This window comes from Podarcis erhardii, assembly GCF_964252035.2.
Source record: "Podarcis erhardii genome assembly, chromosome: 4".
Lineage (NCBI taxonomy): Eukaryota > Metazoa > Chordata > Lepidosauria > Squamata > Lacertidae > Podarcis > Podarcis erhardii.
Genome location: NC_138508.1, coordinates 56450455 through 56477798, shown reverse-complemented (window position 1 = coordinate 56477798; position 27344 = coordinate 56450455). Strand labels below are relative to the sequence as shown.

At 41.9% G+C, this 27344-nt stretch overlaps 1 protein-coding gene across 3 annotated transcripts in view; it reads right to left on the bottom strand.

Annotated features, from left to right (window-relative positions):
• IGSF5 (immunoglobulin superfamily member 5) overlaps positions 1 to 27344 on the bottom strand; it is a 41381-nt gene that overhangs the window by 4958 nt on the left and 9079 nt on the right. Inside the window, exons 1-9 of one of the 3 annotated variants that reach the window (XM_081859370.1) lie at positions 24835 to 25058; positions 22287 to 22366; positions 19430 to 19750; positions 17564 to 17872; positions 14279 to 14398; positions 12848 to 12872; positions 10137 to 10249; positions 8275 to 8351; positions 1919 to 3480 (exon numbers count right to left, since the gene is read on the bottom strand). In XM_081859370.1, coding sequence (XP_081715496.1) covers positions 2983 to 3480; positions 8275 to 8351; positions 10137 to 10249; positions 12848 to 12872; positions 14279 to 14398; positions 17564 to 17872; positions 19430 to 19750; positions 22287 to 22344 — 1521 coding nt within the window. In that variant the 5' untranslated portion in view covers positions 22345 to 22366; positions 24835 to 25058 and the 3' untranslated portion in view covers positions 1919 to 2982. Of the gene's footprint in view, positions 1 to 1918; positions 3481 to 8274; positions 8352 to 10136; positions 10250 to 12847; positions 12873 to 14278; positions 14399 to 17563; positions 17873 to 19429; positions 19751 to 22286; positions 22367 to 24834; positions 25059 to 27344 lie in introns of those variants that run through there. The other 2 variants (XM_081859372.1, XM_081859371.1) reach the window with 2 other exon arrangements.

The following is a 27344-nucleotide window of genomic DNA, read 5'->3' as shown; positions in this document are numbered from 1 at the left end:
GGTGGGCAGATATCTTCTCATTGCAACTGCTTTTAGTATAACTGTACCCTCTCCAGTTTTAATTACCAGTGTCCTTCATTTATCAATACACTATTCTGCCTTGATTCATTCTTATTGTAAAGTCAATTGCTGGCAACGTTTTCACTAGACTTTTCATTAAATGGTAACTCAATATTTTTGTTCCTTTTCAAACATTCCCTCTCTCTTCCTCAGCTTCTCGCCCATAATTTGTTGAGACAATAGCAGTGATTGTTACCAGGACCAGCCAAAGATATTTGCTGCCTGCAGTAAAGATGCCCAATTTTACCATCACCATGTATAGACGCTGACCAGCACAGGAATGGGATAGCAGCCTCCAACTAGTGAAACTTAGAAGATTTCAGTAGCTTAGGGAGTGCAGGACAGGTTGGGTGGCAGACACACCCCTGCTCTTTGCCAGGGGGAAATGGGCAAGGAGTTCAAGAAGAATGGTGGGCAGAAGGTATTTGCTGCATGGGGTGATTGCAGCATTCTGCCTAATGGCACGGCTGGTCCTGATCGTTACATAGCCAAAATTCTGAGGGCTGATCTTTCAGATGCAAGCAACCTTTACCTATGTTGGAAAGCTAGATTACCTGCACTGTCATAGGCACCTGCTTAGCAATAATAATAATAATAATAATAATAATAATAATAATAATAATAATAATTTATTATTTGTACCCCGCCCATCTGGCTGGGTTTCCCCAGCCACTCTGGGCGGCTTCCATAAAAACCAGAAATACACTAAAATATCACAGATTAAAAACTTCCCTGAACAGGGCTGCCTGTTCACTCCTAAATAATCACTCCTATCTCCCCTTCTGGTTCCATTCGCTTTTTCTGCCACCTGCATTCACCTCTCCTCTTTTCCCTTGGCCACAGGGTGACCCATCTTTTCTGGGTTTGGTGCAGCAGTGGCATTTCTAAGTAATGGCAACACACTGCCCCCTCAGTAGACTGGAGTCTAAACCACTGACCTTGCCAATTGGAAGGTCGGCGGTTCAAATCCCCTGATGGGGTGAGTTCCCGTTGCTCTGTCCCAGCTCCTGTCAACCTAGCAGTTCGAAAGCTTGCCAATGCAAGTGGATAAATAGGTACTGCGGAAGCAGGAGGGTAAATGGTGTTTCCATGCACTCTGGCTTCTGTCACAGTGTCCTGTTGTGCCAGAAGCGGCTTAGTCATGCTGGCCACATGACCAGGAAAGCTGTCTGTGGACAAACGCTGGCTCCCTCAGCCTGAAAATGAGATGAGTGCTGCAACTCCGTAGTCGCCTTTGACTGAACTTAACCATCCAGGGGTCCTTTACATTTATGTTTGTCTAGTGGACCATCTGGCTTTAACAAGTAGTTGGGAACTAATTAATTAATGCACAATAAGCAAGACACTCCCATCACTCTACTGAATTAAAAAAATATGTCCCTCAACAGAATTCTGTCACCTTCGTCTTCCTCTTGCTTGCTACATTCGTATTGGATCCCTTCTGGTCCTCGCACAAAGAGATTTTGGATCCTTCCCCCACCCTGCTCATTTTGCTTGTCAGCTATTTTCTCCTTCATTCAATAAATCCTAATAGGTCCATTTACAAAAGTGACTGAGCCTCATGATTCCATTTTCCCTTTTAATGCATTAATTTCTCCTTTAATTACTTGTCTAATTTGTTTTATGTTATAAATTCATTAGGACAACGGAGTGGATGTATTTCTATCTGGCAAACATTTTGAATGCTTTTTAATTTGGGATTTGGTTATCTAATGGCTCTCTTATTTATTGTTTGTAGGGAGAGAAAATAACCCCAGTAACTGCATGATCACCACCTTTAGGCCCATGATGGAAAAGTAGGATATAAATGTTATAAATAATATCATGTATCAATATAAATAAAGGACAGAAATACATGTCCAGAAATTACCATGGCATTTTGTTTATTTCATTTAGCAAATTTATATTTCAATTTTAAATTCAGTGTCATCAAATTTTCAGGATTAGCTACAGTCCTAAAAGCATGACCTAAATGCTATGGAATTCAATGGGAATTTTCCCTCCTCATTTCACTAGTTCTTAGACATCTCAGAAAAATAAGCATATTTTCATTCATAGGACCCAGTTTGTTAATCAAAGATGGGGAAAATAAAAAATTCAATCTCATTTGTTCATGGCAAAAAGAACAGCAGTACAATCAGAAATAAGTCCCATTGAGTAATTAAGCAAGTCTTACTGAGGTAAGTGGGCATAGAATTACAAAGTATGTAGTTCACATTTCCACAGTTGTGAAGAGATGCAAAAGTTGCAAAATAACAGTAACTCTGCTTAATAATAATAATAAAAAGTAAGAGCACAACCCTATCCCTAACCGCTGATCAGTGGAGCTTCCACAGCCCTGTCACATATGTTGGATGGAGTAGAAGACAGGGTGCCAACTTGAATAAAATGTTGGGTGGCCCAGGAAAGCCCCGCCTCGCATAATCAATCACATGACGTGGTGCACACACCCCATTTGAATAGCAATGCCCATCGACTTGGGTGGAGCCTGGCTCCCTCAAATATTTTATGGGGGGGGGAGCAAAGACCTCTTGGCTCCTAGGAGTTGGCTCCAATGGTGGAAGATAAGGCAGGAAAGCTGCTGTGTCAGCTTGGAGGTGGTGCAGCAATCAGGTCTGGATTGGGCCTGATGCTGTCATTTGATGGCAGTGGGGCAACCTAGGATCCAGTTGAACCCAGGCAGTTCAAACCATCCATGGAACACCCCATCCGAGGGCTTTCTGCTGGTTTCCACTGCAGACACTAACAGGAAATCCACAGGTCCACTTCTGCCCGTCCACCTGTTTGGGAAGTTTGGATTGCACCCTAGACTATTTTTATGGACATTGGGAGATTCTTGGTCCAAATATTATGCAGAGACCTCAGATGTGCTGGGCTTGGACTTCTGGTTCCCCATCAGCATCAGTAATAATAGTAATTCCTTTATTGGGGAGGCTGAACTCTGAGCACCTTTGTCCTGGTGCCAGGATAGAATTGTTTTTTCTGGAATTCTTGCAGCCTCTGTTGGGAGTGAGGCTCACTTTGTCGAGGTGGACTCTCCTTCTGTTGTCCTCTGTGAGGCAAATGCTGCTTTCTGGAATGGTGAGTTTGAGTATTTTGGGCCTTTGATTGTTCAGGATGGTGTGTTGGCCTCCTCATGTATCTATGCTGGCCACCAGCTTGCCACCTTTGTGGGTACACCTTCCTGGTGTAGCGACGTTTGCCATCAGATCGGTAAATATGGGGGTGCAGTTTTGAACCACGTAGCTGGGGAGCTCTGGATTTGTGGGACTTTGAAGAGACGCTCCTGAATCGCACTGTAGGAATAGTCCGGGATTGCTGTGCTGTGCCTTTTTGTGAACGTTGATTAACGTTGTGAAAAGATGGGGCAGGGGAGATACGTTGAAGAGACTCTGATGAGCTAGAAAACTGTGGCGAGATCTGTGCAAGAAAAGGAAGCAGAACACGATAAACATACAGGCTGCTTTATCAGAAGTGGACACCCATTGCTTCTTGGCTACATCAAAGCCCTTGCATTCCAAAGGACCGAGCTCATAGTCTGGGGGTTCACCTGGACTTGATGCTCACCAGGGATGCGCAAGTGGCAGCAGTAGCTAGGTAGCCTTTTATCAGCTAAGGTTGGTATGCCAGCCATGACCCTATCTAAAAATGGCTGGTCTTGCCCGAATCACTCATGCCCTAGAGGCATCTAGTTTGTGACTTCCCCTTGTGCAAATGGAACCTCCCTCTGCCCCCTCATGCTACAGAAAGTTGGGCTACTCTAGAGGAAGGGAATCCCCTTCCAACACCTCGCCAGGGTGGATGTGATGGAACTTGCCTATTGTACTGAGGACTCTGAGATTTTTTAGGTTAACACTGTAGTGCAATATTCCACTGATGCCTTCAGCATATGAATTCTCAAGACTTTGCATTGGTTCTATAATTCTCTTTTGGACAGTAATTACTCAGCACATGCACACACAAAGAGAGAAGGCACTTTGATCAGTATCTTAAGTTAAAATAAGTAATCCACTTGTCCAAATAGGTATCCACACAAAATTGATGTCTATATGAAAAATGTTCAAATGTCGCCAGGGCAGGGGGATCCTCAGACCATGGCATAGTAGATGCTGGGTATTTATCCTTCCAGGTTTGAAGTATAAGTCTCTTAGCAACCACAAGGGCTCACAAAGTCCACTTTTGTTGTATAAATGAGCAATGAAGAGTTGGATTCTAGGACTTATGTGATACTGAGCCCTTATGGTTGATATGCTGTCATAAAAGTCCTAGGATTTGATACTCCATTGCTCATTTGCAAGTTTTCTTGAATGTGTTCCAGTTGTCAAAAACAAGTGGGACCTGCAACAGAATATTGCATTTTGGAAGGCTCCCGCGCAGTCAGCCCTTCTTCCAGGATATTCCTTAGCTTTCCGTTTTTCTTCTTCTTGAGCAGTCAGTATCACATGCCCACTAAGCATACTCAGTCCACATTGGGCTCTTTTTTTGTCGTAATCCATGCAGCACCTATTTTCTCTTAATGATTTTTCTGGACTTTTGCAAATCTCTTGTTCCTTGAGATATATCCCTCTTGCGAATGGTTACTGCTGTTTTCGGGCTAGCTCTTGGAGAACTGAGGTTGTGGTTAGTATATACTGCTTGTGCCCCTTTTCAGTAGGGATGGACAAATCTCCTATTTCAACTTCATAATAAATCAGGCAGTCATGCAACTTCCTCTGAGGATTCCACTTCAGATTATGGGGGAGAGGCATTTGACCTGGTGTGATCTCATGAGCTTAAGCAGCTTCAGAAGTATTCCACCTTGATCTTGTAGGCCAAGCTATGCATGCACTTATGCCTCTTCCATTGACATCATCACTGTATCACAATAGCACTAACAGAAGCCTTCTGTTCCCCACAACAGAAAAATCCAGATTCCTGTCGGTCTGATTTGACGTCGTGAGCAGAAATGCAAAAATGCTGCCAAATTTCCAGATGCCTAACAATTTGCATCTATTATCAACCATGAGATCTTCAATAAAAGGTGCTGCCATTTAATCTACTTTCATGTTGATTTGCAGGCAGTGACAAACACTGTGACAGAAAGACCCGCCTACTAATGCTTCTTTCAAATTCATCCAACAGTGCTTTGTGCACCAGACAGTGCATGCTACAAATGTGCCCAATTAAAGGCTCAAGTTAAAGAAAGTAACCTTCACTTGTTTTTTGTGACTCAGGGGAAACAATGGTAGCTTCATAAAATGAAATGAGTTTTTGTCAACAGCAGATAGCAGCTGGGTTATCACCACTCACCTGATGTCGGTTGGTCATCTCGCTGTTGCTTACTGGGAAGTAGAGTAAAAAAAAAAAAAGACTGGATAGTTTTCGGCAGGTGCCTGTAGCCTTGCTGATCATGAGGTGCCCATCCCCTGGAATGTCTCAGCAAAGAGATGGCTCAGAGCACCTGATTGGCATATGCCAAGAGTCACAGGCAAGCTGCGTACTCTGAGGCTCCCCATAACTCAGCACAAGGGCACTATCAGAACTGGTGAAGCTAGATCATGGGTAGTCAAACTAAGGCCCGGGGGCTGGATCCAGCCCAATCGCCTTCTAAATCCAGCTCACAGATGGTCCGGGAATCAGCATGTTTTTACATGAGTAGAATGTGTCCTTTTATTTAAAATGCATCTCAGGGTTATTTGTGGGGCCTGCCTGGTGTTTTTACATGAGCAGAATGTGTGCTTTTATTTAAAATGCATCTCTGGGTTATTTGTGGGGCATAGGAATTCATTCATTTTTTAAAAAAAATATAGTCCGGCCCCCCACAAGGTCTGAAGGACAGTGGACTGGCCCCCTGCTGAAAAAGTTTGCTGACTCCTGAGCTAGATTATTTTTATTTTAAAGTCACTTTCATTTGATACTGCAGATAAAACCTCATTCCTTTAAAAAATGAAATTTTATACCCACTAGATGTATCCAAAAACTAAGAAAGAAGCCATTGGTAAATTTTGATAGAACAAGAACACAGTTATCAAATGATTGCCTTGTTCGCAGTGCAATGCAACAACTGTTTGTCATGTTCTCAAATGGGAAAAGCCATTCAGTGATGAGCCCAGAAATTGGTGTCAGGTTAAGTCTAAGGTCATGAAGACACCTACAGGGAAATACTAATTTTTTAAAGCGTGTTGATTGGGCATAGTGTTGTTAAAATAGAACTTCTTTGTAACCTACACCATCCTCCTGCAAAGCCACCTGATCTTACAGACTAGGTCATTATGAAATTGATCTACTTCGCTCTTCATGATGCTTTATTGTTCCTGCAATTGCCTGACTCTCTCAATCAAGAGATAGCCCCACAGTTAAGGTGACTTTGATCTGTTCTTTCAACACCAACTGTTCTCCGGGCTCTAAATCAAACAGATTGAAAAAGGCATACATTCTAAGAACAAACATTCTAAAGGAAACTGACCTTTGTGTTACCCTGAGAGGGAGAGTAATATCAGAAAATTGGCCTGCTCAGACACCAATCAAAGGGAGAGAAAAAATAGGGTTCAGACTTCTGAGACCTGGTGGTTCAAAGGATGCATCCCCAAGTCTATCACGAGCCATCATGAGAAAATATTCACAAGTTATGGAATCTCCCTGAGATAGCTAATAAAGTAAGCAAAAGGTCTGAAATGTGAGGTTTCCAGGAAACTGGATCTGAGTGATGGGTACGTGGTTTATGTGCCATCATATATGCAATAAATGCTATTTAAGATCAGCGCTATCATTTGTTGGCATTGAATGTGACAGAACCTGGAAGGTCCTGGCAAGCTGGCGCAAACAGAAAATGCAAATTGCAGGCTCAAGGCATGTTTTCAGTATGATCCAAACACAAAACTCTTTGAAATACAGCATTCCCGATCTTAATAGCCAACACAGTAGCCTCAGCTTTGCACAATGACCTACTGCCAGACCAATAAATCATTCAATAGCCAGATACCCCATCGAAATTCACAAATAATTGAACAAAGAGCATAATTCAAAATGCTCCTGTCTTGTATTGTGCTTGTAGCAATGAAGCCTTGCCATGAAAAGGATATGAAATAAGAAAGAAGGAGGAGGGTGATGGGGGAAAGCAAGCAGTGCAACTAGGGCTGGACCGGGGGGGGGGGGCTGAAGCCCTGGGCCCCACGTGCCCACCTAGAGAGCAGCAGTCAGGTACCATGTCAGAGCCTAGGCCCACTAGATGTGATGCTGGTCACTGCAGGATCATTCCTGTCTTCTTACTGAAATTATTTTACACTCAGAGGGCAGCTGGCTAGGCATGTACAAGGGTACCGATTTTTTTTTTTACTATTTTTACCTTGAAACATGTAATTCTTTTCTGCAATAAACCTATATGCCAACCTTACCACTTAAGTATCACTCAGTTGGAAAGGATCTTGTGATCATCCAGCCCAACCCTCAATCCTATTAAAGTATAAACTGGGGCAGGAAAGAAAAGAGGGGGGGGTAATAGAGGCAGCATGGGTCAGGGACTGAGAAGAAAGTGGGGGCTCTCCTATGGTCTGTTGGTTAGAGTGGGAGCAATTTTGTCTGTTTGGAATTTACCAGCCCAAATGTTGGCCACGTGGGCCTTGCATTTGTTCCTTCACAAAGAATTAACTCTATGGATTCCACTCAAGTGTGTATATCTTATTTTCACATCTTCAGATTTCTCATGATTCTCAGGCAGGTGTCCTGCATAATTGTGTTCACTGCATGTACTATAAAGCACACAGGTGATTTAAAGTACTGTTTGCTGTTACACAGCAAAGACGTAAATGTCTCCCAAGGTGTGTGTGTGTATGCTGCAGAAGGCTACATATTTAATGGAAGGAACAACAAGGAGAAGGGGGCTTAACCCTTTCCCCACAGCCCAGTTTCTGACTCAGAACCACCCTCTCCAAGCTGAAGTCCCAGGGTGCATGAAATCTTAGACCAAGCATTCAAGAAGATGCTGTTTTATTCTTTTGCAAATATTAATCTTTGTATCCAAATTTCTGATGTGAATTGCATGTTTTGAAAATGCTGTTTTGCTATGCTAAGGATATTTTTGAAAGAACATTCAATAGACTAAGAGAGCATTAAGGACAGAAACTAGAATGCATCCCCCCCCCCAAAAAAAATTCCAGTCTTTTTAGAAACCATCACTTAAGTCCATTACATGTTTATGGAATATGTCACAGTCTGTAAAAGACTTGTTCCAATTACCTGTGATGCAGGATTCACGTCTAAATCCCCGTCTGGAGTGTACAGGCTAGAGTTATCTGGGGAGAAAGAGGGAACTCCTGCAAGACAATATACAAAGGATAACTGTTATTGATTCTTCAGAATGGCAGGAACTATAAATCATTTCAGAATACAAACAAATGTAGGTATTTTTAGATGTCCTTTTTGTGTAAAGAGAACAGACCGCTCTTCAGGAAACAGAATACTTTGCTGTAAATTGGGTGGGTGCTTTGTTAAAACCCTGTTAAGAAATTTGTAGAGACTTATCTATTCAAGCACTCCAATGTACCCCTTGGCAAATCCACTGCAGGTTGCACCATTTATAAATGGTTGGGTTACAGTAGGATGATCTTCAGTGCAGCTTGTTCTGCACTGAAGGAAGACCAATGTAATCATGACTCAACAAGCTGCACACAGATTATCTATTTGAGCATAGAATCCAAATGCATTTGTCAAGTTTGTTAACATGTAACTCACACTAAGGTTCACATACATTCCCTGCGTATATGGTATGTGTAGAGTTAGACACAGAAGTGAACAATGAGTGCACATACTGCACATATAGCATAGCATGGACACAACATAAGGCTTGTGTGTCTGTCTGTTTTTCTATCTATCCATCTTCAGGACCTAATCATGGCATCTGTGCACATCTTTTTCAGGGTAAAGGGAGTGTTGCATAGTGGTTAGAATTTCGGATAAGAACCTGCAGTGGCGTAGCGTGGGTTGTCAGCACCCGGGGCAAGGCAAGTAATTTGCGCCCCCTAACCCATGGATTTGCGCCCCCTAACCCTAACCCCCAGATGTTACGCCCGGTGCGGCCGGCCCCCCTGCACCCCCCACGCTACGCCACTGGGAACCTGGGAGACCAGGGTTCAAATCCACACTCAGCCCTGAAGCTTACTGCGGTGACCTTGGGCAGCCACTCCCTCTCAACCTCAGAGAGTTGTTGTGAGGATAAAAATGGGTGGGGAAGAACGATGTAGGCCACCTTGAGCTCCTGGGAGGAAGTAAATATTCATTATTCTAGGCAGTATTTTCAACAAGATGCTTTAGGAAGGGGAGTCTGTATGCCTGCTTCTCTTGCCACAGGGCCCTGCTTCAGCAGTGCTGCTATCTCACTTTTGCTGCTCAACATGAAGCTGGGAATCGAATCAGGATATTCAGATGACACCATACTACCTTATTATTCATGCATGGCATATGGGTTTATACAGTGTACCACTGGGTTAAAAAAGAAATCCAATAAACCTCACATTAAAATTTTATCATTCATTTTGTTAAAAAATAATCAAATTAAGCTGCAACTGATTTTTAAATACATCTTGCTTCCCACTTTGTATGCTTAGGATTGCTGTGCATAACTTAACCGATATTCATGGCTACCGTCCTCAAACCACTTAAAATAGAGAAGGATTGAGTTGAGGATTTAAGATATGCATATATAACACTAATATTTATCAGTCACATGGTACCTTTAGACACGTTGACCAGAAATGACTGGAAGCACATGCCTAGGAAACGCATTGTCCTGCATAGAGGGCCATTTGCACAGATGACTAATATGTTTGGGAAACGGGCACTGAAAGTTGCCCTTAAATGACTTCTAGAGGAAACAGTTCATTGATTTCAGCTTGATGCCATACACTGGCCAAACCAGGCTTCAGGTCCTCGGTCAATTCATCCTAGCTTTTCAAGTCACACAGTGGTAGCCAAATATCCCACTGTTCTGAGAACAAAACAAATGTTCAGGCTATTCTCTGCCCATCAGAGTGCTCCAGAGAAGCATTTCAAATGCATTTTTGTGATGTATAGAAATTTTCCCAAACACAGTTTTTGCTCACCTGTCATTTGCCCAGCACGCCTTGTATCCTCTGGACTGTATGCATAATTTTCTTGTCCACTGTGTCTGTCTGTCTCCAAATTTCTATCAGCAGTTTTCTTTTCTGATGACTTTCTAGAAAATAGAAAATGCTTAACTTTGAACCCCTGTCATTTGAGATCTTTCAGTGCAACCACAGAAGACTTTCCTCATTTTTTCAGCTTTATGGCAGATAGACAATTTAAGTGGTCATGTTAAGTCAGCCAGTACCACTGCTTACTATCCATTATTAACCTATCACCTATATTGAATTTATGGGACTTTTTGTATACTTAGTGGGCAATACTATTAGAGTGAGTTTGTTCTGGGGACAGAAGTGAAGCACGGTCTCTGGGTTCACTTCATATCTAATTTACAAAAAACTCTGAATTCAGCAGTTTTTACTCCAGGTACAACTTGCAAAAGTAATACATTAGTAGCTTTTTGGCATGCTCTCAAAGCTTTCAGTACATAGTTACTAACTAGCTAAGGAACAGCCTGATCCAGGGCTGTTTTTAAGCTGAAGTATTAAATTTAATCTGCTTTCCAGGCTTATTCTATAGATCAGCTGTTACAGAAATGCAGTGTCAGATGCCAGGCAAAAGGAGTCAAGCCAACTACTGTAGCCCTATTGTGCAAGTCCCATTCCTGGGTATTGACTAGGAAATGCATGATGGGGAGTCTGCTGCCTTTGCTTTAGCTGTAATAAAAGAGGGAAAGGGGAGCAGTCTGGGACCAGAGTCCTCTTCTCAGTACAAAACCCATGCACTGACCTATCACAAGTCCTGAACCAACTAAATCCCCTTCAACAACTTGCAATAACTGCAAGTACCCTTGGATGTGTTAAGAGTTGTGGATGCTCAACTCCACTAAATTCTTGGATCCAGTGAAGTGTTAGAATTTAATCAAGGTTTGGGGTGTTAAACTGGACAACAGACACGTAATCCCTGGAGGCAGCAAGGGTTAAAAGCTAAATAAGCCAGGCTATTAATGGGCCATTAAGAAAGTAAGTGAGAGGGGGCTCTAGGCCAGACAGCAAATGAGTGGGACACCTCCTCTAACTCTTAGATAGTGAGAATGGCAAAAGGCCAGCATTTAGTGTGTGTAATGTGACCCAGAAGTGAAGCTGCAGGCAGGAAAGCCTGAGAGGCACAGCACAATGTTTGATTTCTGCTTGAATCCAAAGTTCAAGCAAGAAACAAGACCCTTAATGCCGTGAACCATTGTAGGATCAGGTTGTATTTATGTGTAAATAAACCATATATCATAAAGACACCACGGTCTCCACTGTGCCTCATTCCCAAAGGAAATACAAGCCCTGGAATCTCGCACCGCTTGGAGATCAGGGTAGTGTAGCACAGACCAATCCGGCATGATTAATCTCCACCACTTTCTTGAACAGCAAGTAATACATTTTAATGACAGTTAGCATTTTGCCATAAAATATCAATTCTGAAATGTGAGGGGGGTTTGTATAGATTGTGAACCCAAGCCAGATCCCTTTTTCTAGAACTCAGAGTGAATGATTTAACTGCCAAGCTAAGGCGAAACAAAATATGGCATACCTAGATAAGCAATTGCACTGATTAGCCCAAATCAGAATTAAGTTTCCTTCTTCCCTCTGACGGCAAAGGATGGCTTTCAGTCTTGAAGACGAATGCAAACAAAAACCCTGGCAAACCTTTCCCACAATGACGTCATTTTAAAGTTTCCGTTCAATATTGATTAACAGCTTCTCAATACAGATGAAAGCTCTCTTACATTTTAAAGCTTAACAACCTAATGCATTCTAGCACAGAGACAATTAGCTTACTTCATTTTAAGTGGTCAAAACTAATTTTGCTAAGCTAGAAGCAATTTGTTACCAAACCTCTTTTTTCTCTCTCCAAAGGTTGCTTTCAAATAAGTCTTAGAAAAGCAGAGAATGCCATCTAATTTGCCTACCAGTTGGTTACAATTAACATGTGCCAACCTGTCTCGGTTTCAGTTCTGTTTCTGTACAACAGAAATTCTATACTCGAAGAGCCTGTAGAATTGGCATATCCACGGTAATCATTACTTGAGCTAGGAGGAGTGAGCTATTCTGGTGCACAGTGACCTCCCGTGGTTGTTGCTGTAATTGCAGCTTTTAGTGCCCTGTTTCCACCGAGTGTTTATGTGTTGCAAAATGCCTTGGAATTTTTTAATGAAGGGTGGTATAAAAATGTTTCAACTCAAATATATGAAATGAAATATGTTGCACATATTAAGGCTACTATAAGAAAGTTCCAATGTAAAACAGTTATTTGATGGATCAAAGTTTCAGTTTGGAGTCATGTTGCTATTAGTAAAGGGTAAAGGTAAAGGGTATTAAAGGTAAATCATGTACTATTCATTCAGTCAAATGTCATGTGATGGTGACAGATAATTCAGCAATTTAAAATCACTTAAATTTATAATGAAATAGTATCTCTTTTTCCCTTTTATTTTCATCTGGACATTTTAAAAGAATATATATATATTATCCATAGCAAATAATTTGTATGTTCCTGGCTTTGTATGTTTTAAATCTAATAATACAGGGATGGATAACCTGTGACTCTCCAGATGTTATTGAATCACATCTTTCATCATCCCTTCCCACAGGCCAAGCTGGGCAAAATATTAAATAGAAATTTTACCAAATGAGTGAAACAAAAACGATAATCAGCTTACCTCATCTCCTCTTGATACTTGGAGTCTGGGGGGAAAGGTCAGATTTTAGAATATACTCTAAAGAAACATAGCAATTTATTTGAAAAGAACACTCTTAAGTCTTCTTAAATATATTAATTTAATACAGAAAGCTGCCCCAGCGCTCAGACTGAGATTGTCCATGCACAGACACCCTCAGTCATTCAAGTAAAAAGAAGGCGCTCTGCTTGTGTGGACCTGGACTCCTCATTCAAACAAGAGAGAGAATTATTGTAGGCAGGAAGAACTTCCCTTCATAACTCATATGTAGGATCACTATGCTATACATTTTTCCTATGCAGTCGTACTTTGGAAGTTGAATGGAATCCATTCCGGAAGTCCATTCAACTTCCAAAACATTCGGAAACTCAAGCACCACTTCTGATTGGCTGCAGGGAGCTCCTGCAGCCAATTAGAAGCTGGGGGAGCCCCATAGGACCTTCGGCTTCCAAAAACAGTTCGCAAACTGGAACAGTGTTCGGGAGCCAAAATGTTTGAGAACTAAGCTGTTCGAAAACCAAGGTATGACTGTATATCTCAAAAATAAGTAATTACTCTACAGTGAATTCCTCTGAAACTTGGGCTACAATCTTGCTCCCTTTGCACATGGAAAGCAGGGTGTGGTGTGGCTCAGTGGGACACCGTCCACCACCCACCATCCATCACCCTCCACCCTATTATCCTTTCCCCGCACACATGCACCTATGTGCCATTATTTCTATAACAGGCTGCAAGTGGACTATTCAAGTCAAGGCACTCCAAGACTGCGTCCAGCTCCCACCCTCTCCTTCCCCCACAACAGAATGGGGCTCTGCGGAAAAGCAGCTTGCTGGAAACTCCAGGGTTATCCGTGCAGGAAGACCTGCGTTTGAAGAGACTGGCCTGGCCACATTGCCAGGGAACAAACACAACAAAGGGAGTGTGAGCCCTGGTGTTGGCTGGAATTGTTTACTTTTTATGCATAATGCTGCACTTGCAGAAATGAATGGTAAAGCAACTTCTCAAATTAGCTGTGCCAATAACTGAGGGCTTGATGTGTAAACAGTTAAGAGCGTGTTTCAAACAGTCTTGTCATTTCCAGTTGCTTTTTATTTACAAATTGCTCACCGCTGGATTGTATGCCGTTAAGAAATTTAACAACAGATTATGAGGAACAGTTTCCCTTCTGGTCCGGGCTGTTTCTCTATATTTGACTGAGGTTGATTTATAAGGGAATTTATGCCACATTGAATTCCGTTCCTCACCATCAGTGTTTAAGTCCCAGTCTTTCTCCCGGTTATTTTTAGTGTTCGTATCTACATTTGTCAAGAATACAAGTAGAAATCTGCCACTGTCACAAAAGTCAGTTATTTGGACCTAATCTCCCTCCCTAAATAATTCCATGTTTTAAAATGGTTCAGAGAGCCCACGTACCTTTCCTTCTTTTGCAGCAGCAGATAATAAGCAGAATAATAAGGATCAGGAGGAGGAAACCAACAACTGACAATACAACTGCTAAAATTATAGTTCGAGTTCGTCCGTCATCGCCTGCTACTAGATAAAAATTAATAAATGTTAAGAAGCACAGTAAAATATGCACGTCTCCCTATGAATTTAATGAGTTACTCATAGACTGCTGTGCTTTCTTAAGTAATGTTACCCTGTTGCGGCTTCTAGAAGTCCAAGAGTCCTTGCCAGATACATTATTATTTTATTTTTATTATTTCAACAGATTCTGATTTCATGCATCAGTTTCTACTCAATAGACATAGTTGCCAGTTTGGCTGTGGTGGGAAAGTGTGGCATGGGAGAGGCAGGAGAAGGGAATATGTGGGCGAAAATGAGTTCCTAGTCTAATAAACTATGCATCCAATTAAAAAGTTAATTCAACAGATGTGTTTCATCTGAACAATCCTCTTCAGTGGCTTTATATTTCATCTATCTTAAAAGCATTATCATAGCTATAGACCACATCAGAGGAGAGAAGGCTTTTGATTATAATTGGCATTGTTGTGCAAAACACACCATAGCTGTTTACACATTAAACCCTCAAGTTTCCAAAGTTTTCCCTTTAAATCTTTGGGTTAAATGTATGAAAGATCTGATTAAATTCCCACTGCAGCATTGCCACTTTATATAGTGTTGCAGGATTGCAGGGGGCGGGGTGTGTGTGGTTGGTTTGCCATTTGGGGCTCCTTCTAAGCCCTTAGTTTTTCTGTTTGTAAGATGGGATTTTGTTGTAAAAGGAACTGCCGCAGTGGTCAAATCAGTCTCTTTGTCAAGTTAATGGCCCTAGTCAAACCTGTTAAGCGTCCTTTTTACATAACTAAAGATCTGGCTATGTTGCCATAGAAACAACTAGACACTTTATCCCAGGTGTAGGAGAACAATTGGCAAGGTGTGAGCTAGAGTGGAGATGGGATCATATGGAGATGGTCATGTACACATTACCTACTTAAAATTCAGCTAGGTGGTTCTTTTTCTCAATTCGGATAAAGTTAGTTTTGGTGGGGGGTGTACATCAAAACACACTGTTTCCTAAGAAATGACAGGATAGATGCAATATGTATATGGATTTTGACTAATGTCATGTGTACACCACTTCCCAAACCTGTGGTGGGAGCATACTGCTCACAAAATAAATGGGGCCTTGCACTTTGTGCTGAACCCAAAGCCCTAACTCAGAGGGAAACCTGAACCCAAATGGGCAAGTTAGATCTGTTAGGCTGAGTGTTAATGCTGTGAGCCTCTTCATCTTCTGCTTAGCTTGTATATATGTGTAAATAAAAAACATATCACTAAAACACACAGTCTCCAGTCACCTTCATTCCAAGGATTCCAAACCCATAATACGGCACCCCTGACGTCTCTCATACTCAGAGACTAGTATGTTGTCCTGAGCACACCCAGCACAAGGAGAACAAATGAGTGTTAGTTCTTTATTGGTAAGGCACTCAATTACAGCATCTCCTCAGGTGCAAAGGATATACACACCATTCCTGCTATGTAGCTAGCTAGGCATCTATGTCCCAGGTCTGAGCCCTGAACTGGACCATTGAAGCAACAGAATAGCCATGCCTCTTCCTAAACTTAAATCCCCTCGCCTGACATCAACCTATGGCTTCTCCTGCCGCTGCGCTGGCACTTTAAGCCCCTCCTTGTCCTTGGAGACGGCGGAGGAAGGGACCAAAGACATCCTAATGTCCCACCACTCTATTCATTTAATCCCCCACCTGCATAAGGTTGCAATAGCAGAAGTAAGGTGAGTGTAAGTGGCAGGCCCACTGTACTTTAAAAGGTATACTCTATGGGGCACTTCTGAGTCCTAAAATATCAAAAATCTTCCATTGCCCTTTTGGCAAGAGCCAACACCTCCACCACCTGCTTTCACAACTTCACCAGTTTAAGTGTTCTTCACACTTCCTCCAAGGAGAGCAGGCCTGATTCTGGTGACTGAAGTGCATGCTTCTACATTGTAATAGATGGCTCCCCCTCCCATTGAAACTTCCTTCAGCCCGATGAATGGTGACCACACAAAACACTAAAGAAAGCTGTCAGGAAACTATGAAATGGCATATGAAGTAATGTGTGTAAGAGAGAGGAGAGGCGGTTTTCTTCATTACTGCTGACATATCTCAATTTCAGCCTAATCATTAAAAGATTTTTATGTACTCCAACCCTGACAACTCACATGTTTCTCCTCCTGCACAAACAGCTTCTCGGGGAATAAAATGAAGAATGTTCCTAGATAAATCAGTAAGTACACCGTAATTGCACTTTGTGACATCTGCTTTTCTTTGATTCTGAGTTACATCATGTCACTATGGCAACTGAATATGGCTGCTTCTTCAGAATGACAGCTAGACAAGAGGGTTTATTAATTCCCCCATCACCCACAAAACAGAATCTTCCTGATGGATTCTGTTTCACTTAGTCAGTAATTAGAAACATCTACTCTGGTCATTTCTAGAACAGAAACACACAAGGAAATGGGTCCCCAAGGTACTGGCACAAATGGAGTACAAAGTGGAAGCCTATGACCAGGAAACTATGATCAGAAAACCTTGCCTAACAACTGAGGTAAATAAAGCAATCACTTCTGCCTCTTATCAGCCATCTTTGCCTCATTTAACATACTAAGGGTTGCCAATAATAAAAATCAATGTGTAACTTTGGGAGGAATCATTTCTCTGTGGCAGAACGCCTCCTTTGTATGCAGAAGATCCCAACTCTACAGTTGGTACTGTACATTAATAATTGGACATGGAAGCACCTGGAGTAGGGATGGTGAACCTGTGGCCTTCCAGGTGTTTGTGCACTGTAACCCATCAGCCCCAGCAAGCATGATCAATGGTCAAGGATGATGGGAGTTGTAGGCTGTCAAAAGCCAGAGGGCCAAAGCTAGGGCCATTCCAGAGCCATCTTCATGAAACTCACCAAATTTCATATAGTCTGTGAATGGATGTCCCACCAATATTTTAGCCATGATCGAAAGCCAAGTACAGTACCTTTCAGCCATGTATAGTAGATTGCATAACAAGAAATTAAAGATTTTGAACATGACGGTGATGTGGGATTGAGGATTGGAGTAATCATTTTGTGATATTATGGCAGTGGACAAAGCTGTATTGTAACTTTTGAATAAATGTTAGAAAGAAAGAAAGAAAGAAAGAAAGAAAGAAAGAAAGAAAGAAGTGTACCCGCAAGATAGTCACTTACTTGAAGGAGGTTGATACACAGTAAGTGTCACAGTTGTATTCTGTGGCTCAGGGAGTGCATCTATAGCGACAAAGCAAGTCACAGTGCTATTGGTCACTGGTGTCAGGGTTAAGATGCTCTCCTCATTGTACAAGCCATTTGATCCTTGACTCTGGTTGGTAATGTACATGGAATTATCTAATGTAATATTATTTACCATCCAGGAAATCTGTGGAGCAGGAGCCCATCCAAGAGCTTCACAAATTATCTCAGTTGTTTGGTTCTCTCTTACTGTCAAGTTGCCAGCTTTGATAGTCAAAGATCCATTAACTGTTTGGGGAAAAGAAGATGTTTTTCTTCCTTCAGAATAGTTTACACTACACATTTTTATAGGGCCAGGTTGAATTTATTTTCTCAATTTGGTTTCATGTTGCCACCAAGAGAATTACATCCCCCCCCCCCAAAAAAAATTGAAACCCAGATTTCCATGTTGGAAAAGTAACCTTTAGAGCATTTCTAACAGCCCATTAGTGGCTTTAGAAACATAAGCAAGTTTCCCAGATTATTGTTGGAAGATAATTATTGAAGCTTTGTAGCCATGCTGATAGATGCATCTTTCTGAGCTACAGAATTACGGTATGCATTGGATTAGATTTATCAAGAATTTTGAAAATGCCACACTGCAGATTGACCCTTCATTTGGCAAATTTTTAGAGCCGAGAGATGATTTATCATTTCTATATGCATTCTCTAAACCAGGCATGTCCAAAGTCCAATTCGGGGGCGTAATCCGGGCTGCCGGTTGATTTAATCCGGCCCCGGTGGCAGTATATGTCCTGGAGTAAAATCCTTTAAAAAGCTCAACTTCAATCCTAAAAAAAGCTAAACACCTGTGGTTGGCCCTCATGCATGTTCACTTCATCAAATCTGGTCCTCTCTGAAAAAAGTTTGGGCTCTAAACAATGCTGATTGGCAGTATTGTCAAAAGGAGCATCTGTTATCTTGATGAGGGTCTATTGTAATGATTCCCAAATGCTGGCTTAGTATCCACTAACCACTAGTTTTATGGTAGCATTGCTATGACATTAGAAGCAGGGGATGCTACAGCCATCTGTATGCTTGCTCTCTCTCTCTCTCTCTCTCTCTCTCTCTCTCTCTCGCTCTCAGATACCGTATATAAAAACACATGTCAATTACATACCCACCAACAGTTCTGATTTGACCAGGGCACCCCAGAATTGCAGATTACAGATTACATCGTGGCTTCTGAATGGATGTCTCATTTTTGGTGCCAAGCTCTCGCACAAGTCAGCTATTTCCCATGAGAGCTCGGCACCAAAAGAGGGGCGTTTTTCACGCAAATGAAGGCAGCCGAGCTGGAGCCTATGGAGGAGGTACTGGTGATGTAAGCCAAGATGCCCCAGCCAGACCCAAAGGCCACGCCTGCTCTGCCTGATGCTGTCCCTGCCAGGGGCATAGAAGAAGCTGACAAAGATGAAGACAATGACAGGGAAGAGGTGGTGAAGGTGCTTGTCTGCCGCTTCCTGAGGGAGCTGCTGCCAGCAATAGAGACATGGGACTGGGAAGCCTCAGCTGGCTTGCATGGGAGCACGGCACCAAAGGACCTGCAGCCCAATTTTAATTGTCAGAATTTTGGAGGGTATACAACTGAAAATTATGCTATTCATCTACCAAAGTGCTTTGTAGTCCACAAAGGCTTGCGGTGAGGCACATCTATAAGTGTTTAAATGCCACAATTCTGTTTAAAGTGCTGAGAGAAGGAAGTATAGAAGGAATAGGAAAGAGCAATCTCAGTATGAATTACTCTTGCAATTGTCCTAAATGTTTTTTCCTTAAAACTGAAGGATGACAAAAAGGCATACATACCCTGAACAGAAAGAAATGCGTATTTATCTTCCTGAAAGTTCTGGAGGCTGCATTTTATTTCTCCAGAATCATGTAGCTGGACATCAAAAATCTTGAGTCCGGAGGTGAACTCAGTACCATTTTGAAAACCATCCTGATTGTATTTCGGATTTGTTATAACAGGTGTTCCGTTACCCAGTACAGTCAATATAGGGGTTCCATTGAAAAGCCATATCAAAATCTTATACCCTTCTGACACTGTACAGTTAAAATGAGCCACTGAACCAGCAAGAATTGTTAAATTTCTGGGACCTTCTATGATGGAGTAGCCAAACCCAGCATCTGCAAAACAGGAGGGGGGGGGGAAATCAATCAGGAACTGAAACTAGACCAACACCAAAGTCAATAAGGGTGTTTCTAGCTTATCTTACACAATCATCATGATAACAGTTAAAAAAATCAATGTCTATAGGTCTGACATCACCCTTCTGCATAAATACATGAGGAGCATTAAACGTCCGTGTGAACAAAAAAATGAAGGAGGCATTTAAATTGGTTAGTGTACTGGTAACACAGATTAATGCCAGATAGTGTGTACAATGTCTGAGGAACCTTTGCTGTCAACATTAGAAACAAAAGCTATCAGTCGTCTTGTATTGTAACTTTGCCCTGTGCTTGAAAACAGAGGGAAGGTCTTGCCTCAGTTTAAGTTGACAGCAGTTGCTTAATGGATCCCAGAGTTCTGGTTTGAAGCCTGCCCATTTTGGACCTAAACTGGTTTTAAACAACCAAGTGCCTAGAAGCAGATTCATCCTATCCTGAGAATACAGCGGTACCTCGGGTTAAGAACTTAATTCGTTCTGGCGGTCTGTTATTAATCTGAAACTGTTCTTAACCTGAAGCACCACTTTAGCTGACTGCTGCTGCTGCACCGCCGGAGCACGATTTCTGTTCTCATCCTGAAGCAAAGTTCTTAACCTGAAGCACTATTTCTGGGTTAGCGGAGTCTGTAACCTGAAGCGTCTGTAACCTGAAGCGTCTGTAACCCGAGGTACCACTGTAGTTGTGGCTTGTTTGGTAGCGCTGCCCTTGACTGTTCCATTATAGAGCTTTCAGGATAAACATTTTGAATTTTCTTAATCCATCCTGTACAGCTTTGACACACTGATCTGCAAGAGTTAATTTTTCAAAGTTTTGTGCTCAGTTCTGTGGATTGATTGACAACGACTTTAATAAATCCTCATGTTGGCAAAACTGGGCTTAATCTTTTTTTTTTATTTTTTACTTTCTTTAAAGAAATAATTACCAGAAAGGGCATGTGATTTTCCAAGAGCCAAGAATTTCACAACAGCCTAAATACCCTACAAGAGTCATTTGAATAGGTGGCATAGTAGCGTAATTCCCATCAATGTGAACCAATTCCAGAACACGTCTCATTTTTTTATTATCCTTTGCTAATGACCATACTCCAAGTATGTTGGCATTATAAGCCAAGATAATTACATTCTTTCCATCTTATTGTATAAACTACCCAAGGGACTTAAAGGGATCACCGTCTTTGTACTAAATTGCATTTTAATGCTCAAGGATCATAAGAAGTTTCAAAACTCACAAACATGTATCAAAAAATTCACATGGGACACGAGCTAAACAAGCTACTGCAATGCAAAAAAAATGCAGAATGAGAAGGTGAAGAAATGAATCACAAAGACACACCTGCAGAGGTGTAATAACCAGCTGATGTTCAAAATGTACACGTGACCTTTTGTTCTGAAGACTTCAAGGGAGGCTGTATCTTTTACATCTATACTGACCCAAAGTGCATAGGGACTTGAGCTAGGATTTCAGCTTGAAATGCACACTGCTGTACTGAAAGTACAGTGGAACCTCGGGTTACATACGCTTCAGGTTACATACACTTCAGGTTACAGACTCTGCTAACCCAGAAATAGTGCTTCATGTTAAGAACTTTGCTTCAGGATGAGAATAGAAATTGTGCTCCAGCGGCGCAGCAGCAGCAGGAGGCCCCATTAGCTAAAGTGGTGCTTCAGGTTAAGAACAGTTTCAGGTTAAGTACGGACCTCCGAAACAAATTAAGTACTTAACCTGAGGTACCACTGTACACTTCAGCTTTCAGTCAGTAGCTTGCTTTTCAAGGGATACCCTGTATTGTGTTCAATTTCCCTCCTTTTCCTTGTGTCCTGAACATGCACATCTCTTATTGCAACTTGTCGGTCTTCAAGGGAGCTATTGCACTGAATTCTGCTTTGCATCTTTCCTGGCCTCCATGAAAACAGAGTGGAAGTCAAGTTAGAATTTATAATAGAAATTCAGAATGTTGACCTAGAATGTGCACACAAAGGGCTCGTCCATAGGGTAATTTAATGTAGATAGTAAGCTTTCTGTACTTCCCCCAATTTTCCATTGCCCTTTGATGTTTTCCTCCAAATCTCCACTTTCCCATACTTTCCCCTTCCTCAGTCCAGATTTTCTCATAACAGGGATACTCTGAAAAGGAGGAGGTATGAGAAAATCCAGACTTACTGAGGGGGAAGTGTGGGAAGGCAGTGATTTGGAGGAAAAAGTCATGTGGACAACAATTAATGGAGGTATAGGAAGCTTACTATCCATATTAAATGATTTCCATACGACATTTCAGTCTTGCATCGAGTAATATTTTGCATTTTCCTTCTCCCACTGAGAATTGGTGGGGGGGAAGGGGCTGGGTTGTTATTAAAATGTGACACCCCGAATGTGTGTGCCAAATTTAGTTTTAGTATTTCAGCATTCTATAGAGTTACTATATAACAGGCGGCCTAAGAAGTGCTAAGCAAACAAGTTACACTTTGGTTGGCAAATGAGAAAAGGGTAATAATACCTGTTAGCAAGACTAAAAGACTGAAAGCCAGCCAAATCCATTCCCGATATCTATCCATTTAGCAAGCTCTTCCAATGAACCTAAAAGAAAAGGACACCAGCACATTGCTGTAAAACACATATTTTTTTATCAAGTATTTCAAAGTTACAAATCCAAAGACAAAAATAATCATGCTTCAAATGGACTGAACAACAACAAAGCAGTATATTTCCTAGATTATAAACAGAGAACCATACATATAAGTGGTCACTAAATGACGTGTTTGGCTATTAAGAAGAGATCACATCCTTCTGGAATGTGGTGAGCAGTTGTGAAAAAAACTCCTGGGCTGGATTCATGTAAGCATCCAATCTCTAAGAAGTGTGAGATTCCAGGCGTCTTGGCAATGGCATGCTTCCCACAGGGTCTGTGTTCCCTTTTGGAAATTTGGCACAGTGGAGGTGGCAGTGTCTTTATGATATATGGTTTATTTACACATATACACAACCTGAATAATAGAATCATAGAACTGTAGAGTGGGAAGGAACCCGGTGGATCATCTAGTCCAACCCCCTGCAATGCAGGAATAAGCAGCTGTCCCATACGGGAACTGAACCTGCAACCTTGGTATTATCAGCACCTCGCTCTAACCAACTAAGCTATCCAGGCTGGTCATCTACTGTGCAGAGAGAGTTCAGAGCATTCACATCTTAAAATGATTATTTGTTCCTCTCTCAGGAGCAGCAGGCTTAGGTCTACAAACAAGGGAACCTGCCTGCCCCATTTGCTCTAGCCAGTCCACTGGGAGTTCTGTTGGCCCCCTTTCTCTCCCACTTTCTCAGACCTCTTGCAAAACACCACAATTTTCCATCAGCCTACATAATCCAGCACTGAAATCTTAAACCTTTTCCTTCCCTGCAGACTAACACACACAGCTGGAGGAGGAAGCCCTCCTGGTCCTGCAGTCTTGCCCTTTGATGTTTTCCTTGATGGGCCATCACTAGCCTTTGTGCCCTGCTAATGGCCCCTCTTAGCAGCTATCCCAGATTGGCCTAGGTTGTTAAAGGTAAAGGTAAAGGTACCCCTGCCCGTTCGGGCCAGTCTTGCCAGACTCTAGGGTTGTGCGCTCATCTCACTCTATAGGCCGGGAGCCAGCGCTGTCCGCAGACACTTCCGGGTCACGTGGCCAGCGTGACAAGCTGCATCTGGCGAGCCAGCGCAGCACACGGAACGCTGTTTACCTTCCCGCTGGTAAGCGGTCCCTATTTATCTACTTGCACCCGGAGGTGCTTTCGAACTGCTAGGTTGGCAGGCGCTGGGACCGAATGACGGGAGCGCACCCCACCGCGGGGATTCGAACCGCCGACCATGCGATCGGCAAGTCCTAGGCGCTGAGGTTTTACCCATAGCGCCACCCACGTCCCAGTAGGCCTAGGTTGTTAGCATAAACTAAATCCAGGGAGTTTTAGTGTTTGGCACAGTTTAATCAAACCTTATTTAATTCTAACTCTTCCTAAATCCACAAACTCATAACAATACGAATGGCAACAAACCCTCAGCAAAGGGATCATTCACCTCCCACCATAAGCTACAAAAAATTCCTGCTGAAGTGTGTCCTGAAGTGCTAAGAGATATCTATCTTAGCCGCTGATGCGATCAAGTCTTTTTAAGAATAGCAATCCTCATTCAAAGAAATGCCCAGAAGGGCTAGGCATAAATCAGATCTCAGCTCACGACAACTATTATTGCTGGTGTTGCTGAGTAATTGTTAAAAACCTACATTGCATAAAATAGCAAAAAGATGAGATTTATCAGCACAGAGGATGGGCGATACAATCCTATGCATCTATACTTGAATGTAAATGCTAACAGATCTGATTAAAAGAGACACACTCCCTAGTAAATATGCATAAGACAACAGCCTGGAAATGTATTTCAGTGATGTAGGTGTCAAAAAGGCTGTCTGTGGGAAGGAGAGCCCCAGGAACTTCCAGCAAAACTAGGCCATAGTGGCTCAATTTCTTTTAGAACTGTAAAAATGTTTTTCACAACAGAAAGCTACAATTATTTGGAGATAGCTTTACTCTCCTTATTTGAGGCAGGAGTTGCCATTGTGCTAAACATCTCCTCTTGTACGATAACAGATCAACGTGCTCGATAGCTCATTTCCTGGGTTTTCATTAACCAAGAAGGATCATTTGCAGACCATTTCAGCGCTGTGGGATCAACAGAAAAATATGTTTCTATATAGTAGTTGCTCTCCACATTTGTGTGATTAGACATATAAATTAAAGCTGCAACTGTCAGCACTTTCACTAAGTTTTAAGCCCCATCATACACAGTAAACATACCTAAGAGTGTGCCAAACAAGTAACATTCAAAAGTAGAGGGCTCTACACTATCGTACTTCCTACTTTCTGTTCACATTTGGATTTTGCTAATTTAACTTTGGAGAGCAAACATCCTTTTCTAAATATCATTACTTAATCACAGATTCTTTATCAGTAAACCCATTTTGCAGTCATTCACCCATATTAAATTGACTATCATAGACTTGAGAGTTCCTTACCTTCTTACCAGTAGATTATCACGTGAAAAACCTTAGTCTCTTCTGAGAAAGAAAATCTGTTTGTTGCTGTCTCTTCCATCCAAGTAACTTCTCATATAACCACACACCCAAATATTCTGATTAATCTCAACTGGTTTCTATATTATTCCTGTGGAAGGCCCCACACAAAGCATTTCCTGCAACTTCTGGTTTCTGATGCGGCTTTTGTGCGACTCTGTTTGCAGTGACCTTTTATCTCATAAAAAGATATGACTCAGGTGTGCAACCAATGAACATATTCCATGGTTTTTAATAATTAACAGATGCCATCAAAAAATAAAGTAAAAGGCAGGTACAGGACCAACTGAGTAGGTGTGGAAACGACGACACCTATTGCCGTAATGAAGCAATGTGCAGTTCAGCAGGCACCAGGAGATTTTTTTTAAATGGGAGGAAGAAAAATGATCAAACCTTGCTCTTGCACTTTCATGACTAGTATGGCATGTGAAAAATTCAGCTGTTGCCACTTTCCCCCTTACTGCATCTCCATGTGGGAAGAGAACATACTCTATCTGCTATATTGCTGCCTAACACTCTATACTGTATTAAAGAACCCTGTCAGGGGAGGTGGGAGAGACATAGCAACCTTCATGTGTTCTCCCATACTTTGCAGAACTGCCTCAATTGCTACTGAGGAAAATAATGAATCCCTCAGTTTGCCCCAACACTCTCTTCGCCATAGTCCTCTGCTGTCCAGTAGGAAAAGGTAGAGTAAAGAAGTAGTACAAGCCAAAGACTTGGTGGTACCTTGGTTTTCGAACATAATCCATTCTGGAAGTCTGTTTGATTTCTGAAACATTCAAAACCAAAAGCGGAAGCCTCAACACAGAAAACTCAAAACAAAAGCCACGTTTCCTGTTCAAGGTCTGAGGCACATTTGAAAACCGAGGCACTTACTTCTGGGTTTTTGGCGTTCAAGTTCCAAAACGTTTGAGTACAGAGGCGTTCAAAAACCAACGTACCACTGTACAACTCTTAGCTGCATCTCAGATCCTGGAGGGCTTCCATCCTTTTCAAAGCTGCTAAGGGCGAGGGCCTAAAGGCCAAATAGTGGGCTTCACACAATTCATGCAACAATCAGGCCACTAGTGAAGTGAAACAATAACGTGCAAGCAGAGGGGTTAAATCCAGGCTCCCCAAACTCCAGAGGAGCCAAATCACAAACTACTGAGCATCTCAAAAGCACATTATTACACATGCATGAGATGCATGTTAATTCTTTTTATTGATTTATTTCATTTTTATTTTGTTAGATTTCTTACCTCTCTTCACCGCAACGTCCCAGGATGGGTTGCAACAGTAAAATATACAATCATAAAACAACTACAACCATAAAACTAGTGCAAAACACAATTAAAGCGGACTCCCTCAGGAGGTTGTGGACTCTTCTTTGTTGGAGGTTTTTAAACAGAGGTTGGATAGCCATCTCTCATGGATGCTTTAGTTGAGTTTCCTGCATTGGGGGGGGGGGTTGGAGTAGATGCCCCACCTCCGGATCCTTTCCAACTCTACAAGTCTATGATTCTAGAAGCAGGCTGGTATTAAAAACAATTCCATAAAATAATTTAAACATTTTAAGAACATTTCGCCTATAAAAGGTTTTTTAATAGTTCCAGTACTGATACAAACTGTGGTAAGATTTCCACATAAAAGGTTTGTTGAAAGAGGAAGGTCCTCAGTAGATTTCAAAGACAACAGAAATGATACCTATCTGATATTCAATGGCAGAGGGTGAGATTCCAAAGGGAAGGGGCTACCATATTAAAGGTCCAATTCCTTTATTGCACAGGATGGACCTCTCAATAAGGTGGAATTTGCAGAAGGCCCCTATCTGCAGAGCTCAGTGATCAATTAGGTATATAAGGGGTGAGATGACCTAGAACTTTGTACCCCAGATCCAGCACCTTGAACTTAACTCATACCTCTAATTGGCAGCCAGTGCAATTATTTCAGCAGTGCCATAATATGCTGATGATTGCTGAATTAATGAATTAAGCATAAGAACAAAGCCTACATACATAAAAAGAGAAAAATGTGCAGGCAACATTCCACCCAATCATTCTTCAAGACTCAAGCCGGTTCCCAGATTCCATTTTGGCAGGCAATGAGGTGAGTCACAGCCCAAGACACAATTCTATTGTTCAGAAATGGAGCTTGCTGGTTCGTTTTGAAAGTGATTTTTTTATTCTCTCCCACATGATGGAACTGAAAGCAGCTCAAAGAAAACAGTGGAAGAATCCAGGATTTTAACCTGCATGCCACCTCGCCAGACAAAAAATAGCAGCAAAGACAGGACTTGGTCCTCTAATGCAGGTCTTATTTGGACAGTATTGATTTCTTATCATTTTCTTTTGAAACTTTGAAAAATTGACTTGCCTGTGTCAATACAATATATTACTCCATACTGTGGGGGGGGGGGGCTGTGACTGTGGCTGAGTGGGAGATGGTTTCCATTCAGGGTAGTCCGCTGT